At 42.6% G+C, this 20000-nt stretch overlaps 1 protein-coding gene across 1 annotated transcript in view; it reads right to left on the bottom strand.

Moving 5' to 3' along the window:
* URB1 (URB1 ribosome biogenesis homolog) overlaps nucleotides 1-20000 on the bottom strand; it is a 1941236-nt gene that overhangs the window by 890137 nt on the left and 1031099 nt on the right. Inside the window, exon 21 of the mRNA XM_044071429.1 lies at nucleotides 1-137. This exon is cut by the window's left edge and continues 52 nt beyond it. Coding sequence (XP_043927364.1) covers nucleotides 1-137 — 137 coding nt within the window. The remainder of the gene's footprint in view (nucleotides 138-20000) is intronic.

The raw sequence follows: 20000 nt of genomic DNA, 5'->3' as shown, positions 1-20000 counted from the left end.
TCACAGTCATCAGATGGGAAGTCTGCTTTCTGTTGCTGGACCTCATCTGTGCCACTCAGCTCTTGACCACGATGTATCAAAAACTTCAGCATCTCCATAAAAAGGTTAAGCATGCCGATGCTGGTGGTTTTATCACACTGCAGAAAAAGAAAGCACAGGAAGTGAGAACACTTTTGAAGGCTGTAGAGATAAAAGATAAATTGCTGTAAGAGTAAAGTGGGCCACGCTTTCCCTCATAACCTTTAGTTTCAAGACTTTGATATCCACTGTTTGTTCTAAAAGTCTCTTTCTAAAGGCAGTAAAGTGCACATCTTGTGGAATCCCTTCATGGGCCTGCATCTCTAATTACCTTCCATCCCTTCACAATCTACTCCACATTTATATGGCATCCATAAGTTCCTATAATTTCCCATATGTAATTAATACTCCCTTAGCCTCCCTCCACTATACAAGCAAAAGTCTCCAGATGGTCCCTTAGCCCCCATAACTTCATTTTTTTAAAATCCTTGTGGCTGCTGACCAAATAACCGCATCATTACTGACTGAACCTATTTGTTCTTCTTACTACAGTGGCAAGGACAGACCATGCTCAGGCTGTAATCAAAGTAGACATCACATTTTTATGATACTCTTCAGACTCTGCCACTAGCAGCTTGATGTGTATACCAGCCAAAACAAGAACCTGCTACTTCAGTCTCCATCCATCCTTCAAAGTACATGTGTGTGATTCTACACATGTACTGTGATGGCTTATGACAACTGAGTGAAAGATCTAAGAAATGTAATCTAAGACAGCTGGTAGAGGAGCCGAAAATGGATCCAACTCTAAAAGTGACTAAACCTTTTGGAGTTAGCCCAAATAGAAAACGATATCCATTTAATTTTGCATGTTCTTCTTGATCATTGGGCAGAAGTAAGCATCTGGACAGACAGATTCAGTGGCCATTTCTGGAAGTAACCAAATAATTGACCAGAAGTAGTAAAAATCAAGTTGAGACTTGCTGGATGGGTGAGTCAAGAGGGTTCTAAAGGGCCTCAAATCTACAGGTTTCTACAAAAGATAAGGCTATAGCAGAGGGAACCATACTTGCTAAAGCCAGAACGGGTCTACGAGAATGACTCTGGGCTTATTCTGCTTGATTTTCAGAATGATTTGGAGGATAAGAGAGAATATGGGAAGTATAGAGTAACCATGAGGGGCATTTCTGGGATAGACTGTCCCTGGAATGTTCCCCAAAGAGAAAATTAGAGAGTACACATTGCTGCAGTTATTGCTGTTCAATTATGCCAACAGATCATAAAATGGCTTCCCTCATTGAAGGAAGAGATTCCATGCTACAGACAATCTGAGTGACCATTCATGTGGCATCAGAAGACAATGTATGAGCCTGTCCATATCAGAAATTACATCCACAGGAATATTACTGATTTTCTATAACAGATATTACTTTCCCAGTAATATGTCTGATTTTCCAAAAAAAAAAAAACAAAAACAAAAAAAAAACTTCCCCATGAATACTACTGGTAAACAAACTGATTTGCAATAAACACTCCCAATTCTTATATTTTCACTGATTCTTGACAGAGCAGATATAAATGAATCCCTGTTTGCTTATTTACATTCCATACCACAGTTAATGATTTTATGTGAATGACCACTGTACCACTAGGAAATGAGTCACAGGCTGCCTGCTGAGTAAAAAGGATTGACGTTATGTGTGCATAAACCTCAGACTGTGATCATGGACTGTTTGCCCTTAAAAATATTTCCCACTTCAGCGCACAGGCATTCACATAATGATCACTACAGAAGTGGTAAAGTGAAATGAACTGTCCAGAGTTAGGGTGGCTATGCAAAGCCACCACTGTAAATGTGTTTTATGAGAACTGGAAAATTTCACTCACTGGGTAATGGGTCTGACAACTAAGACTACTGAATGTCTGCAGTCCATTTTAGCATTCTCACATGAAACCTGGCATGAATAACCAAAAAATAATCACTACCATCAGACCTAGTGTCTTTAGACAATGTTCTGTTGAAATGGTTTCAAACTAAAAAAAAGATGCAACACTGCCAACTGTAAGGGAAGCATCCGATCCTGTGGAAAGTGAACCTTACTTGAAAGTGTGTCCTACATTCATCCAGTTAAGGAAAGGGGTGGTAATGGCTCCCTCTCAGATTTTGTAGTATTCACAGTAATTCTCAAAGACTGGAAAAACTGAAAAATACACTCCCTTGCCTTGTCTAGAGACAGTGTGAGTATAAGCCAGTTATCAATGTATAGGAAACACTTTGACCCCCTGTAGTTTCTGGTTCTCTGCAAATACAGACATTTATTTGGTGAAAAACCATGAGACTGAATGGAAGAGAGAGAGAAAAGTAAAGTTGTGTTAAACTTTACAGTAACATTAACTGTCCTTCTCTTCACTGTTGCAGTACTCTTTACATAAGGGATCTCCTGCCAAGTATAGCCCAACATCTGGCCAGTATACCAGAGCCTATAGATCTTATAGGTGCTGTACATCACACGTATGGTCCCCCTGTAAGACGTATGGATGCAAACACTCAGAACTGAATTGCTCCAGCAGGAAAACAGTACCCTCGGGTACAAAAGAGAACATGTAAATCCAGAAGGAAAAAGGAAACAAGTAAAAGGAAGCAAGCACTCCTCTACAAGGAGAGTAACAAAGAGGGGGAAGGAGGGAGGGACCAAATACTGTAACAGTGAAGAGGAGGACATCTATTGTTGTGGTAAGACTTTACACAACTGTACTATGTCCTTCCATATTACTGCTGCAGTACTCTTTAGATAAGGAAGAGTGCAAGAGCAAAGTAGAAGGCTGGGAGGAGTAAAGCAGAGAACAGCTCTCTACAAATCCATGTAGAACAGCCCTAGCAAAACCAACCCTGGTTCTGGAAATAACATACAATTTATAATGTTTAGTGAAAGTATGAACAGAGAACCAAGCTGCAAAATCAAGGATAGAATTGGTGTTCAAACCCTTGAAAAATGCCCCAGATGAGGAATCCGTCCTAGCAGAATGTACCTTTAAAAAGACATTTGGCATGGAAAGAAAAACAATAGGAAATAGTCTTAAGAAATCTTGGATAAGATGGTTTGCATGGAAACAGCCAACCTAAAGTCTTGAGATGAAAAGAAACAAAAAGTTGCTCAGACTTGCTAACTGCCTTTGGTTTTATCTAAATAATAATGGAGCTGTCTATACAGATCCAAGGTGTGAAGAACATTCTCACTGACAGACAGTGGAGAAGGAAAAAAGGAAGCCAGGTGAATAGACTGTAAGGGACAACTCATTAACCACCCTGGGCATAAAAGAAGAATTAGTCTGGAGACACCCTGTCTCTGTGAAAAAATACACACTATTGGCTGAAGTAAGAATGAAAAGGGGAAAAGTCTTCCAAGTACAACGTTGCAAGGAAGCTGAACTAGCAAGTTCAAAAGCAGTCGGAGTAAATTTTTCAAGCACATAATTGAGGTCCCAAGAAGGCGGAATAGGCTTTCTGGGAGGCCTGATATGAAGGACACTATCAAGAAACTGCTTGACCTCAAACAAAGAGGCCAAAACAGGATTTACGGGTCTAAACAGGATTTAAGGGCAGACAAGCAGAAGTTGCTGATAGGTGAGATTTAACTGAAGAAGATGCCAATCCAGCATAAAGCAGATCACATAAATAAGACAGAACCAGAAGAACCTCTACAGACAGGGGATCCTGATGGCAAGAGAAGCACCCGACAAAAAATATTTTCCATTCAGACATATATGATTTTATGGTAGTGGTTTCCTGGCCTCCTGCTGAACCCAGAGCACATCCTCAGAAAAGTGCTTAAAAGGAATCAAAAACCTATCACCCAAAGTGTCATTTGAAACATGGACAGGTGAGAATGGATAACAGATTCTTTGTCATGTATGAGAAGATCCACCCGGTGAGGTAACTCGTGGTGAATGCTCCTGGCCAAGTGATAAAGGAGGAGGAATCAATGCTGTCTGAGCCAAATGGGAGCTACCAGCAAGATTTGGGTGAGTTCTGCCTGATCATTTGCAAAACTCGCGGTGAAGAAAGGCACAGAAACATTCCCTTGCAATGAAAATACTTCACTATCCAAGTCACAGGATTTGATACTCTTGAACAGAATACAGGGAATTGTTCATTCAGAAGGTAGGCAAAAAGATCTACCTGAGGAATCCCCCCCCCCCCCGATGGACCACATCCAGAAACACATCTCTGTGAAGCACCCATTTGTGAGCCTGTGCTCTGGACCTGTTCAAGGATTCTGCCACTAGATTAAGCTGTGAAGGAATTTAAACCACCTGAAGAGTCACTTGATATCTGACAGCTAGATCCCATGTCTGAAAAGCTAATGAGCAAAGCAGAAAGGACCTCATACCCCCCCCCCCCGCTTTGTTGATGTACTACATTGCAAAGCTATTGTCTGTGAAGACTTTGAGGAGGTCAGGGTGGAAAAGGAATGAAAAGGTTTCAGAGCCAGAAGCAGAGTTCTCATCTCTCTTTTATGCCAATATGATCTGACCTCTGATGAGGAGATCAGCGACCCTGGACCTTTAGAGGACAACAAGAAGCCCCTCATCCCAAGTCTGAGGCATCTGTGAACAGTTCCTGAGAAAGAACTGCAGCCTGGAAGGGAAGCCCAAGTCTAAGAGAGGGAGTTGTTGAATCCATCACTAAAGCTCAAAACAGAGACAATGAAGTAAAGGAACAGGGAGCACCAGGGGGTGGCAATGATGAAGCTACACTGATATCAGGTACCAATGAAGCTAGCTTATATGGACCCTTGTGAGAGGACGTATGGGAATACTGGATGCCATAAATCCCAGGACCCTGAGAAATTCAATGGCCATGAGAGGACAGAGGAAATAGAGATTGGAAAAAGACAGTCAGAGACAAAACCTTGGGAGCAGGAAGGGAAGACAGCATGGCTGCACTCAAGAAAAAAACATTATTCTAGGAAGGCATCAGAATAGATTTCTTGAGATTTATGGTGAACCCCAGACTTTGTAAAAGACAAATGAAGTGGAGATCCTGCAACAGACTGCTGGGTGAAACAGCTTGAATGAGAAGGTCATCCAGATATGGAAAAAATCCATATCCCCTGAAGCCTGGAAAAAGCAATGACAGGAGTGTGACATATGGTGAATACCCCCGGGGCAGTAAAAAGGCAAAAAGCAAAGAATTGAAAATGCAAGGAAGAAACAGAAAAATGTAAAAAATATTCCTGAACAGAGGGTGAATGGGGATGTAATGGTATGCATCTTGAGGTCTAGAGAAATGAAAAATGCCTGAAGAAGAAGAGGAGGATATCAGGTCTGAAGAGACAGCATGCAGAAACAAGGAACCATGAGGAAGGTGTTGAGCACAGAAAGATCCAGAATTGGTCTCTACTTACATTCCTTCTGAGGAATAAAAAACATTCTGGAGTTAAACCCCTTTCCCACATGGGTGGGTGGAACAGGCTGAATGGTGCCCTGATCCAAAAGGGACTGCAGACCCTCTGGGAAATGAGGAAGCTGTTCTAAAGGAAGACGAGGAATGCCTGAAAAAGTGGGAAGGGATTTCAAACCATGAAATACCCTGACAAATATGCAGCACCAAAGAGTCTGAGGTGATTTGATGCCAATTTGGAAGAGACAGAGAAAGGTGGAGAGACCAGCGGATCTGGCCGAGGGGAAGAGAAGGCCAAATGTCAAACGGAGACACACTTGTCCTGAAAAATCAGCTTCTGAGAGAAAGGAGTCTGAGTGGATTTAGCAAGAGGAATGCGCTTATATCCTTTCTTACCTTTAGGAGGCGGGCGAGTCTGACTCTGGACAAAGGCAGAAGGTTAATTTCTCTGGAATATGGGAAAAGGGGAGACAAAAATATGTTTGAGTTCCTGCAAGGCCTTACCCTTAGCCTGGAGGGACTTAAACAGATCAGCAACAGCTGTCCCAAAAAGATTTTTGTTATCCAGAGTGGCATTCAAAAGCTTGGCTTTAATATCATCAGGTAAAGCCTGAAGACATAGCCAAGAATAATGGCTCATCACAAAAGCAAAAGACGCTGCCCTAGAAGAAGCATCAGCTGCATCATAGCTGCATTTTATGGAGTGATGGGAAACCTGGAAAGTGGACCCATGCAGGGAAAGAGCTTAAGCCTTCCCATTAGAATCAGAAAGGTCAGACACCACCTTAACTACCTAAGAATAAACAGCCAAAAAGTACAGTTGTGTACACTTATCATAAATGTAGATGTTCGAGTGTATTCACTGTTGCAGTCATCACACCTGGGTTATCTGCCTGCAGGTAGCCCTCAGTCGGCCTGAATACCAGAGTCTTGGGATTTCTGCATCAGATGCTATTGCTTCTTCCATGACGTCAGGTCGTCAGGGGTATAAAACAGGCAGCCGATGCCATTACATCAGTTTTTCTTGCCCCAGATGTCAGGAGCCCCTCAAATAGAAAGCTAGTATATGGTGTGGGAACACCACCAGTAAAAAGTAAATACCACTGCCATAAAAAATGACCATATAGAGGAAAGGCAAAAAGGACAGAGAAAAACAGGGGGCTAGAGGGAGGGAAACCAGGACCGCAACAGTGAATACACTGAAACATCTACATTTATGGTAAGTGTACACAACTGTACTACGCTCTTCGTGTTTCACTGTTGCAGTCATCACACTTGGGTCGATTCCCAAAGCCGAGGAAGGGTGGAAGCAATCAAGAGGAGTTAGGGCTGGCTAGCAGGCCCTGTAAGACTGCTGTAGCAAATCCAGCTCTGGATTTAGAAAAAATAGGTACGTCGTAATGCTTGGTGAAGGTGTGTAGAGAAAGTACAGTTATGTACACTTATCATAAATGTAGATGTTCGAGTGTATTCACTGTTGCAGTCATTACATTTGGGGAATCTGCTGGCAGGTTGCCCTTAGTCGGCCTAAATAACAAAGTCTTGGGTCCTGCGTCGTTTGCTGTCTCTTCTTCCATGACGTCAGGGTCGTCAGGGGTATAAAACATGCAGCCGACACCATTTTCATCAGTTTTTCTTACCCCAGATGTCAGGTGCCCCCCAAATGGGGAGCAAAATATATATATATATATTTATATACATATATATATATATATATATATATATATATATATATATATACATATATATATATATATATATATATATATATATATATATATATATATATATATATATATATATATATATATATATATATATATATATATATATATATATATATATATATATATATATATATATATATATATATATATATATATATATATATATATATATATATATATATATATATATATATATATATATATATATATATATATATATATATATATATATATATATATATATATATATATATATATATATATATATATATATATATATACACATATATATATATATATATATATATATATATATATACATATATATATATATATATATATATATATATATATATATATATATAGATATATATATATATATATATATATATATATATATATACATATATATATATATATATATATATATGTATGTATATACATATATATATATATATATATATGCATGTAATTTAGAATACAAAAAATATACCTACAAATAAAAGCAAATACACCAAAAAGGCTTTTGAGCATAGTAAAAGAAAGAAGAGGTATAATAAGAGAGAAATAGGGGGCTGGTGGGTGGGTAACCAGGACTGCAACAGTGAATACACTCGAAAATCTACATTTATGGTAAGTGTACACAACTGTACTATGTTCTTTGTGTTTCACTGTTGCAGTCATTACATTTGGGTAAAATCCCAAAGCTATGGTTGGAAGGATGTAATTATACAGCATTAGGAGCAGCTATAAGGCCCTGCAGGACAGCAGTGGCAAAGCCTGCTCTGGATTTAGAGAAGAGAGGTAAATGGTAATGTTTGGTGAATGCATGAACTGAGCTCCAAGTAGCAGCTTCTAGAATGTCTCTGGTAGCAACCCCTCTGAGAAAGGCTGCAGAAGTAGATGCATAGCTGGTGGAATGGGATCTGATCCCCTTGTGGACAGGTTTACCATGGTACATGTAGCAGAAACTAATACAACGGGCTTATCCATTTTGAAATAGTCTGCTTTGAAATAGCCTTTCCCTCTGCCCCTGCAGCAAATGCCACCAGTAACTGCTCAGATTTTCTTAGAGATTTTGTCCTGTTTAAGTAGAATCTTAGTTGTCTGTGTACATCCAATAAATGCAGAATCTGCTCCCCCTTGTTTTGTGGATTTGAGTAAAAGGTTGGCAGATGAATGGTCTGATTAAGAGCCACACTAGATATCACCTTGGCATAAAGGATGGATTGGTCCTGAGGTCCACCCTGTCTGCATAAAAGATAATGAAAGGCTCCACTGCCATGAGAGCCTGTATTTCTGAAATCCTTCTAGCTGAAGTGACTGCTAAAAGAAAAGCTGTCTTCCAAGAGAGAAATGTTATGTTTGCAGTAGCAGCTGGTTCAAAAGGAGGTAGGGTGAGTTTTTCCAGCACAAAATTGAGGTCCCATGCAGGAGTTGGTGCTCTCCTGGCAGCTCTCAAATGTTTGGCCCCTCTGAGGTACTGCTTTAGCAGGGGATTAGAAAAGAGAGGAGGCTCTGTGTTGTAATGAGCCGAAATGGCAGAGGCATGGATTTTTATAGAAGAAAAAGATAGGCCCTTATTAAGCACCTCAGTTAAATATTGCAGAATCTGAGGAATATTGGGCATTGCTGTGTTTATTCCTTGTGCTTGGTTCCAGGCAAAGAATCTTTTCCATTTATCAGCATAAGATTTTCTAGTACTAGGCCTTCTAGCCTCCAAAATGACATCCATCACAGGTTTACTGAGAGCTGTAACTGGTGAAATTAGTTGATTAGCCATGCTGCAAGATTCAGAGTTTGGAGCTGAGTGTGCAGAATTTGATAGTTCTGCTGAGACAGTAGATAAGGTGTCTGAAGTAGGTACCATGGAGGAAGGTGTGACATATTGCATAGGAGCGGGTACCAGTGTTGGCAAGGCCAATCTGGAGCAATCAGAATCATTTTCGGTTTTCCTCTCTGACTTTTAGTAAAACCTTGGAGAGCAGAGGCAGAGGGGGAAAGGCATAGACCGATAGGTTTTTCCAGCTGAAGGATACAGCATCCACTTTCCAAGCTTTTTTGTGATGAATTCTTGTGCAGAATTTGTCCAACTGATAGTTTTGGGGAGAGGCAAAAAGATCTATGTCTGGGCTCCCCCATTTTCATGTCAACATGCTGAAGATTTGTGGATCCAGTTTCCATTCGTGTGGGTCCATAACATTTCTGCTTAGTTCATCTGCCAAAGTATTATGCTTTCCTGGCAGGAATTGAGCTTGAAGATGTATTTGTTAAGTCAAGGCTGTGTTCCACAAAGCCATGGCTAGTCTGCAAAGGGGTTAGGAATGGGTACCCACCTGCTTATGTACCACATAACTGTGCTGTTGTCCGTCTTTATCAGTAGTTGTCCTGGATGAAGAAAGTCCTTGAAGGCTGTCAGAGATTTCTGTACAGCTAGCATTTCTTTCTGGTTGATAGTTGATGGTAGGTTCATTTGATTTGGGCTCCATTCGCCCTGAATGCATCTCCCTGCCAGATGGGTCCCCGAAGCATAATCTGATGCGTCTGTAGTCAGGGTTTGGGTGGCAGGGGGTGGAATGAATGACAATCCCTTGTTTTGGTGACAGGCCTCTGCCCACCATAGGAACTCCTGTTGCAGGCAAGGAATGATAGGAATCATTGTTTCCAGGCTGTGACAATGTTGACTCCATAAGCTTTTTAGGTACCATTGAAGTTTCCTCATATGCAGTCTTGCATATGGAATTAGTAGAATGCAGGAAGCCATGAACCCCAAGGCCTGCAGAATTTGTCTTGTAGATAGCTGGGTTTTTGTGGCCACTTGTTTGAAGTATGTCATCAATTGAATTTTCTGGCGTGAGGTAAGTCATCTGGGCAGTTGTATTCAAGCTTGCACCCAGGAATGTAATTATTTGAGAGGGTACCAGTTGTGATTTCTTTTCGTTTATGGTGAACCCTAGACAAGTTAGAAGCCTTTTTACAAATGCCAGATGCTGTAGAAGAGTGTCCTTGTTTTCTGCCTGAATTAAACAATCGTCCAGATAAGGATAAATTTGAAGGTTTCTTTGTCTGCAAAATGCAATTACTGGTGCCAGGCACTTTGTGAAGACCCTGGGTGAAGTAGATAAGCCAAAGGGCAGTGCAGAGAACTGGTAATGCAAATAGCCTGCTTTGAAATGGAGGTATCTTCTGCAAGATTCCCTGATTGGGATATGAAGGGAAGCCTCTTTTAAGTCTAGAGTTACCAACCAGGCATCCTTGCCTAGCATAGACAGTAACTGCTGTAGAGTCAGCATCTTGAATTTTGGAATGTCCAGGAATGTATTTAGAATGGATAAGTCCGGAACTGGACGCCATGGTTTGTCTTTTCTGGGTACCAGGAAAAGTCTTGAATAAAAACCTTGCCCCTTTTCCTTTTCTGGTACTGGTTGAATCACCCCCATGTTCATGAGGGACATAACTTGTTTCTAGGCCTCTGCCCACTGCTTTGGAGGCAGATCTGGCCATCCATTTGGGATTGGCAACGTGTGGAAATTAAATCTGTATCCCTGGGATACTATATTTAAAACCCACTTGTCCTGGGCAATTAGATGCCAATTTCATTGCATGAAATGCCAGTTTCCCCCCCAAAAGGGCTGCCAAAAGATAAGTGCTTGGTGATGGCAGAGGAAAGTTATTGAGGCTGTTTACCGTAGGGAGGTGCCTTGTTACTTCCAGATTTGGAGGTGGAGGCACCCCATTGTTTTGTTCTGTAAGTTCCTTGTGACTGAAGCCTGGAGCCTTTGGAGTGTCTGGGTTTGACCTGAGCGGCTCTGGTGGGTACTGGAAATGACCAATTCTTAGTAGGCCAGTGCCTACTTAACCTGGGCGGCTGCACTTGTAGGAAATCTTTTACAGTTTGCATAGATTTAGCTTTATCTTCCATCTTTTTCAAAACTTCTTCTGCCTTATTACGAAATAGACTGTCCTGTTGTAAAGGAGCATCCAACAACTTTGCTTTAACATGATCAGGCAGATTTTGCTCCTTGAGCCAAGCATGCCATCTTATCACAGATCCAGTTACAGCAGCCCTGCAAGAGGCCTCCAAGGAATCAAAACCACACTGCAAAGTATGCTTTCCAACTTGTTCAGCTGAATGCAATAAATCCTGTAACTCTATTTTCCACACAGTCAGAAATCAACATCATTTTCTGTTTATGTAAGCCCATGACATGCTGCTGATATTTAAGCATATGAAATTGACAGTTTAAAGCCCTGACTGCCAAGGTTGCAGATGTGTAAACATTCTTATCCCATCTATCCAGCGTCCTGGAGTCTCTATCAGAAGGGATAGGATTTTTAGCAGTAGAAGCCTTAACGCCCTTGGGACCCAGAGAAATGGTTTCAGGGTCAGCAGTAGAGTTTTTACAAAAGAATTTGTGGGAGTCAGGAACCCTGTAATATCTGTCTGGCTTACTAGGAGCCAGAGGCAGGGAATCAGGAGCCATGCTGGATTCTGAGAAAACATCATCAACAATGTCTAGTACAGGAGGTATAGCCAAAGGCCTATGCTGAGGAAGAAGAAGGAAATCCCTAAGCCTCTTTTTAGATTCTGAGAAATCCTGACTCTCCCAGTGAAAATGTTCACTTAAGGTATCCAAAGTTTCTCCAAAAGAAAAATCCTCAGGAGAAGCAGAAGGGATGGATTCTACTGCATCAGAGTCCTCATAAGGTGGAACAGATAATTCTTGATCAAAAGAGGAATCAGAAGAAATAGAAACCTGATCTGAAGATTCATAGTCAGTGCCTTGCCTAGGCCTCTTAGCAGGAGGGGAATGGGAACCCCTGATCAAGGTAATTAAATCCTCAGCCATTTTGATCATTTGTGTTTTAGGCATAGGGGCCTGTGCATCGTTTTTTTAGACATAGAAGTTGATTTTGGCCTAGGTTTTGAAAATGGTGTCTGTTTAATATACAAATCTTTAGGCCTGAAAACACCCTCAGAAGCCAGTGCCTGCTCAGCGGCTCCGGACCCATCTAAAGTAGAGATATCTGAGGGTTCAATACTTAAAGTATCTTGCAGCACACTGGACTCTGAATGAGTCTCGGTAGAGGCCTGCGAATCAAAAGTAGCGGGCATCAGGGGCTGGGAAAGCATCTCACTGAGTACCGACGACTGGCTTAGGAGAAGCTTCGTCGTCGGTTTTGGACCTCAACGGTCTGTCTCTGTCTTTTTCTTTGCATTTTTTGTGTATGCCAGTAGTCGGATTGCTAACCGACGGCATTTCTGAATAGTTAAATCTTGAGCCAAAATATTTAGATGCAAAAATATACCGACGCTTAATAGTGCGTTGATTAAATTTAGCACAAAACCGACAGCAAGGCACATTGTGATCAAGGCCTAGGCAAGGAATACAGTACAAATGAAAATCCTCAAGAGGTATTTGCTTCCCACAAGTAATACAATTATTAACTTTTACTGACATCGGTAAGGAGCAAGAAAAAGTTTCCCCAACGGGGTGCTTAGCTTTAGGTTGCAGACTTCGGTTCTGAAACTCGAAAATGAAAATTTCAGGAGTCGGCCGACTGGCACTTGTGAACTGCTTCTGCTTCGGGCACTGCACGGCAAGAAAGACTGATGAAAATGGCATCGGCTGCATGTTTTATACCCCTGATGACTGACATCATGGAAGAAGAGACAGCGACTGACGCAGGACCCAAGACTTTGTTATTCAGGCCGAATGAGGGCAATCTGCCAGCAGATTACCCAAATGTAATGACTGCAACAGTGAAACACGAAGACCATCTCCAGGTTGCAACGTCCAGAATGTCCCTGGTAGGGACTCTCCTGAGAAATGCTGGAGAGGTGGAAGTAGCCCTAGTAGAATATGTTCTAATCCCCTGTGGGGTAGGTTTTCCATGGTGCTTGTAGCAGAAATGGATGCAGTGCGCTATCCATATGGAAATGGTTTGCTTTGAAATGGCCTTGTCCTCTGCCACTATAGCAAAGCTGACTAGCAGCTGGACAGATTTTAAGAAAGGTTTAGTCCTGTCCAGGTAGAAGGATCCTTTCCCCTTTATTCTGAGGATTAGGGAAGAAGGTTAGCAAATGGATGGCTTGGTTTACAGTCACACTGGAGACCACCTTAGGCATAAAGGACAGGTTAGTCCTGACGGAAACCCTGTCAGCATGGAAAATGATGAAGGGTTCCACAGCCATTAGTGCCTGTAACTCAGACACTCTTCTAGCTGAGGTTATGGCTAAAAGCAAGGCTGTTTTCCAAGAAAGGAATTTTAACTCTGCTGAAGCCGCAGGTTCAAAAGGGGGAAGCGTGAACTTTTCCAGTACAAAGTTAAGGTCCCAGGCAGGGGTGGGTGCTCTCCTAGGGAGCTTATGTTGTTCGCCCCTCTAAGGAAATGTTTGATGAGAGGGTGAGAGAATAGAGGTGGTGCAGTATTATAATGAGCTGAGATGGCAGAGGCATGAATCTTAATGGAGGAGAAGGATAGGCCTCTGTGGGGTAGCTCTGCTAGGTAATCAAGGATTTGAGGTAAGGAGGGCACAGCTGTGTCCTTTCCTTGAGACTGATTCCAAGAACAATATCTTTTCCACTTTTCAACATAGGATTTCCTAGTACTAGGCCTTCTGGCCTCAAGAATGACGTCCAGCACCTGTTTGCTGAGGGTTGCTGGTGAAGTATTCAGGGGATAAGCCAGGCTGAAAGGTTTAGGGTTTGCAGCTGTGGAAGCAAAATCTGTCCCTCCTGCTGAGACAGCAGGGAAGGTGTCTGATGAAGGTGCCAGGGTGGCACTGTTGTCAGACTGCGTAAGAGTGGGTACCAGTACTGGTGTGACCAGTCTGGTGCAATAAGAATTGCCCTTAGGCTGTCCTGTCTGATCTTGAGTAGTACCTCTGAGAGGATGGGCAGAGGTGGAAAGGCATAAACTGAGAGGTTTTCTCATTTGAAGGATAAGGCATCCACCCTCCAGGCCGCCCTGCTGTGAGGGTTCCTGGTGCAAAATTTGCTCAACTGGTGGTTCTTGGGGGAGGCAAAGAGGTCCACCTCTGGTGTCCCCCCACCTCTGGATTAGAAGAGTTGAAGGTGTTGGGCTCCAATTTCCACTTGTGTGGGTCCAGGAGATTTCTGCTTAAGTTGTCTGCCAGTGAATTTGGTTTGCCTGGCAGGAACTAAGCTTGTACATGCACTTGGTTGCTCAAGGCTGTGTTCCACAGGGCCATGGCTAACCTGCAGAGTGGGTAAGAATGGGTTCCCCCCTGCTTGTTTATGTACCACATAACTGTGGTGGTGTCTGTTTTTATCAGCAGCTGTCCTGGAAGGATTAGGTATTTGAAGGCTGTCAAGCATACTGTACAGCTAACATCTCTTTTTGATTGATGTGCAGGAGGATTTGTCCTGGTTTCCACTTGCCCTGAATGCATTTGCCTGCCATGTGAGCCCCCCCATGCATAGTCTGATGCGTCTGTAGTCAGGATTTGGACAGTGAGGGGTTGAGTGAAAGGCAGTCTCTTCTTGTGGTTGCATGCTTCTGCCCACCAAAGGAACTCTGTATTTAGACAAGGTATGATAGGAATGACTGTTTCCAGGTCCTGAGAATGTTGGCACCAAACACTTTTTAAGTACCATTGAAGTTTCCTCACATGCAGTCTTACATATGGAATTAGCAGAATGCATGAGGCCATGAACCCTAGGGCTTGCAGTATTTTCCTTGCAGATAGCTGGGTTTTGGTGGCCATTTGTTTGAAGTAGTTGTTCAAATAGACCTGTTTTTCTGGAGTGAGAAATGCCATCTGGGAAGTTGTGTTCAAGCTTGCTCCCAGGAATACAATTTTTTGACTGGGCACCAGTTCTGATTTCTTTTCATTGATGGTGTACCCCAATGAAGATAGAAGTCTTTTTACAAATGCCAGATGCTGAAGTAGCAATTCCCGACTGTCTGCCTGAATCAGGCAATCATCCAAGTATGGGAAAATTTTGGATATTTCTCTGCCTGCAGTATGCAATGGCTGGAGCCAGGCACTTTGTGAATACTCTGTGCGCAGTAGATAAGCCAAAGGGAAGTGCAGCGAACTGATAGTGCATAGAGCCTGCCCTGAAGCGTAGATATTTTCTGCAAGACTCCCTTATGGGGATGTGCAGATAAGCTTCTTTTAAGTCTAGGGTGACTAACCAGGCATCCTTGGCTAGCATATGGAGAAGCTGTTGGAGGGTATGCATTCTGAATTTTGGGACCACCAGGAAAAGTGTTGAGAATTGACAGATCCAGGATAGGGCACCAAGAACCCTCTTTTCTGGGCACCAGGAACAGTCTGGAGTAGAAACCCTGTCCCCTTTGTTGTAGTGGAACAGGTTGAATGGCCCTGATATTGAGCAGAGAAAGTACTTGCTTTTGAGCCTCTGCCCACTGGTTTGGAGGAAGGTCTGGAAACCCGCTTAGGGTTGGCAGTGAATAGAAGTAGAATCTGTACCCCTGGGATACAATGTTTAGAACTCATCGGTCCTGAGTAATGGTCATCCAGTTTTTGGCATGAAGGGCAAGTTTTCCTCCTAGGGGTGCAAGTAGTTGGGCAGGGAAGGATAATTGAAAAGTTATTGTGAACATTTTCCATAAGGGGGTGGCTTACCCCTTCCTGTTTTTGAGGTGGGAACACTCCATTGTTTAGATCTCTGCATACCCTGAGACTGTAGTCTTGGTGGTCTGGTTCCCCTGTTTTTGGACTGAGAAGGCCTGGAAGGGGCTGGAAAGGACCAGTTTTTAGAAGGTCAATGCCTACTGAATCTAGGTGGCTGCACTTGTAAGAATTCTTTAACAGTTTGCATAGATTTAGCTTTTTCTTCCATCTTTTTAAAAACCTCTTCTGCTTTGGTGCCAAACAAACGGTCCTGATTTAAAGGAGCATCTAGTAATTTTGATTTGACATGGTCTAGCAAGGTTTGTTCCTTCAGCCAAGCATGCCTTCTCAGTACAGACCCAGTGACTGCAGCCCTGCAAGATGCTTCTAGGGCATCAAAGCCACACTGCAAAGTAGGCTTACTAACTTGGTTTGCAGAATGCATTAACTCTTGTAAATCTTTATTTTCTGCACAATCTTGAAATAACACAATTTTTTGTTTAATTAGTTCCATAATATGTTGCTGGTACTTCAACATGTGAAACTGGCAATTCAATGCCTGGATGTCAAGAGTTCCAGAGGTATATACCTTCTTACCCCATCTGTCTAAAGCTCTGGAATCTCCGTCTGAAGGAGTAGGGTTTTTGGCTGTAGTAGCCTTAATACTTTTAGGTCCCTGGGAAATGGTCTTTGGATCCGCAGTAGGATTCTTAAAGAGAAATTTGTGAGAATCAGATACTCAGTAGTACCGGTCAGGTTTTCTAGGGGCCGGTGGTAAAGTGTCTGGAGTAAGACTGGATTTCATGAAGACATCATCTACAGCATCCAGGACAGGGGGTATAGCTAGAGGCCTGTGCTAAGGCAACTCTAAAAATTCTCTGAGTCTCTTTTTGGACTGAGGATAGTCCTGGCATTCCCAGCGGCAATGCTCTTTTAAAGTATGCAAGGTTTCACCAAAAGAAAAATCTTCTGGAGGGGAGGCAGAGGGAATGGATTCCTCTGAATCTGAATCCTCAAAGGTTGATAAGCGTATATCCTGGTAATCAAAAGGGTTAGAGTCATCGGAGTCCTGGTCTGTAGAATTATAAAGAAACTCAATCTTGTCTCTCTTAGCAGGGGAAAGCTATCTTCCACTAATTAGGGTGATAAGGTCTTCAGCCATTCTAAGCATTTGTCTTTGTGGCATGGGAGCTTCAGCATGCACTTTGGTCGTCGGTTTTCTAGGCGTAGTGCGTACTCTGGGCCTGAGAAACTCAGTAGTTTTAGCTGAAAACGAAGTTGTCGGTTTAATGTGAACATCGGTAGGTCAGAATACACCCTTAAAAGCCAATGCCTGCACAGCGGCTCGGACCCAACCAAGGTAGAGACATCCGCAGGTTCCACAGTCGAAGAAGCAGCTCGCAGCATACCGGACTCCGAATGGGTCTCAGCAGAGACCTGCGAATCTGTAGAAGCGGGCATCTCTGGCTGCAAAGGCGCTTCACTGAGTACTAGCGGACTGGAGACTAGCTTTTTGGACCTATGCGGTCTTGTCTCTGTCTTTATCTTTATGCTTTTTCGGAAGATCTGTAGTTGGATGGCTTATCAAAGCCATTTCGGAATACAGAGAAAGAGAGCGGAAGAATTTAGCAACAAAAATAGCCTGAATGATGGTTCAGGCATTAAACAAGGCACAAAACCGACAGCGAGGGATATCGTGCTCTGGGCCTAAGCAGGCGATGCATTAAGAATGAAAATCCCTGTGAGGTACTTGCTTTCCACAGGCAAGACAACTGTTAACTTTTTCTGACATCGGTTAGAGCAAGAAAAACGAATCCCCAACAGGGTACTTAGCTTTAGAAGACTTCAGATTTGAAACTCGAAAAACGAAAATTTCAGGTAGAAAGACTGATGTAATGGCGTCGGCTGCCTGTTTTATACCCCTGACGACCTGACGTCATGGAAGAAGCGACAGCATCCAACGGGGAAATCTCAAGACTCTGGTATTCGGGCCGACTGAGGGCTGCTGCAGGCAGATAACCCAAGTGTGATGACTGCAACAGTGAAACACGAAGAACATCATACCTGGTCATGTGGGTATGGTAAAATCTAGCCCTAAAAAACAGGTGGTAGCAGTATATTTATTTGTATCTAACCATTCCATAGCTGGACTATCCTTATCTGAAGGAAGGAGCTTAGCAGATGGCAACAGCTTAGAAGGTTTATCAGAGGAAATTAAAATCACAGAAGGATCAGCAGAAGGGCACTTATACAAAAATTTGCCATCCATATGCACCTTGTAGAGCATATCAGGTTTCTTAGGAACTACAGGCCGAGAATTAGGAGCTACAGAAAAAGCAGAAAAGGTATCAAAAAGGACTGACAAAACAGTAAGAGCAGCAGTCAGCTTAGTAGACTCCATTTGTAAAAGGTCAAAATACCTCTTTTGAATGTCAGAGACCTGGAAGCAATCCAATTTAAAGGTTTCCATCATAAGAGCAATAGTATCTCCAATTCCTCAAAGGAGGAGTCTGGGCTCAAAAAATCCTCTTCCTCTGAACCATAGTATAGAGAAAAATGAATCTGAGAGGAGGAAACAAGGTATTCCTCCCCAGAACCCTAGTCCTCATCTGAGTAATCCAAATACCTAGACCTACTAAGAAGAGTGGAAGACCAGAAAGGGGCAGGGATTGACACCCCAAGAGGAGGCTTCCCGGCCATTAAAGAACTGAACAAACCCCAAGTAATTCCTGCTATTCATGTTGGAAGTCCTTAGCAATGGTGGTAATATGTTAAGTTTTCTGCTTTTCTTGAGCGGGGTGTCTGCCCTACGAACCCTTGAAAATTCACACTCTTGGTGGGATTTGGTAATCATAGTAGGAATCTCTTCCCTCACTAAAATTTGAGAAATCCCCTTTGGTCTCTTGGAAATAATCAGCAGAGGTCCCCCCCCCCCTCAATGACTGGAACTGATGAAGGAAAAGCCTACAAGGGGGTTGCTGCAGAGGAATCTAAGGTAAGAACCAGACGGTCTTCAAGCCTTTCACTGGCTTCTATAGAGATGTCCAGGGGAGGCTGGACAGCAACAGGATCATGCCTATTCTTTTTGGCCTTCTTCTTGGCAGATGGCTGACCCTTGGTACAGGAGCATTCCTCCACAGCACCCTGAGCCAACAGTTTAAGTCGTTACTTTTCAATAAGTGACTATGTAGGGTATTAGGGACAAACATTTGACAGATAGAGCACTGAGTATGGTTGTGGGAAGTGCCTAAGTAAAAAAAGACAATGTTCATGATGGTCTTTATGGGGAAACTGCCTCCACAATCATTTTCCTTTCTTGGATGACACGAATACAGATACACTACTATATTAAAAAAAGGACAGAAGAAACCCCTGAATGAGGCACTTATTTGAAGACTGCTTGGTAGCCAGTACATCAGAAGGGCATTCAGACCAATGTTTGATAATGGAGTTCAGACTGGTGGCAAGGAAGTTCTGACTGTTTGCACCCGTACATCACCTTTATGGCCAACTTCGTACACTGGGAGAATACATGTGACATACGGTGCCTATAAGATCTAAAGGCTCTAGTATACTGGCCAAACAGTGTGCTATCCTTGGGAGGAGATCCCTTATGTAAAGAATTCTGCAACAGTGTCATGAAAGGGCATCTAGTAAAGACTATCTGATATGCAACAGAAAAAACTTCTTGGACATATTGGAAACTTTTTTTTCACATTAACGCTAGGTGAATTCAAGTTGTCTGGGTCATAGTCAAGGCAATATCTGTACGCCAATGAAGCTGGTCAATTCCTTGCAGATCTTTGCATGTAGGTAGGCAACTTGGAGGTCCAAAGAGTGTTGTCCAGTTTTCTTGAGACAGCCAGGGAAGAATTAACTGAACTATGACCATCCAGAAATTTTCCTTAAAGGCAAACTCATTTAGGCCGCTGTCATCTATAATTGGCCTGAAGCCTTTTGTTTTCTCTGGCACTAAAAAAACCTAGAGTAAGAGCTAAATCCTCTGTGGGCTGGTGGGACCACCTGTATGACTTTTTTTTTTAAACTAAGGCTGAAGACCTCTTTTTGTGCAACACTCATTTGATAGAGAGGGACACTGGGTCATGAAGAATGTGGTTTGGGAGTGATGTGAAAGGGAATCACATAGCCTCTGCATATTATAGCCTGAATTCACTTGTCCTGTGTAATGGCCAGCAATCCAGTAAACTACTGGAACAAATGGCAACCCACTCAATCCAGAGCA

This window comes from Protopterus annectens, chromosome 5.part0 (genome assembly GCF_019279795.1).
Source record: "Protopterus annectens isolate FY-2018-M chromosome 5.part0, PAN1.0, whole genome shotgun sequence".
Taxonomy (NCBI): Eukaryota; Metazoa; Chordata; order Ceratodontiformes; family Protopteridae; genus Protopterus; species Protopterus annectens.
This window is presented reverse-complemented; position numbering and strand designations above follow the sequence as displayed.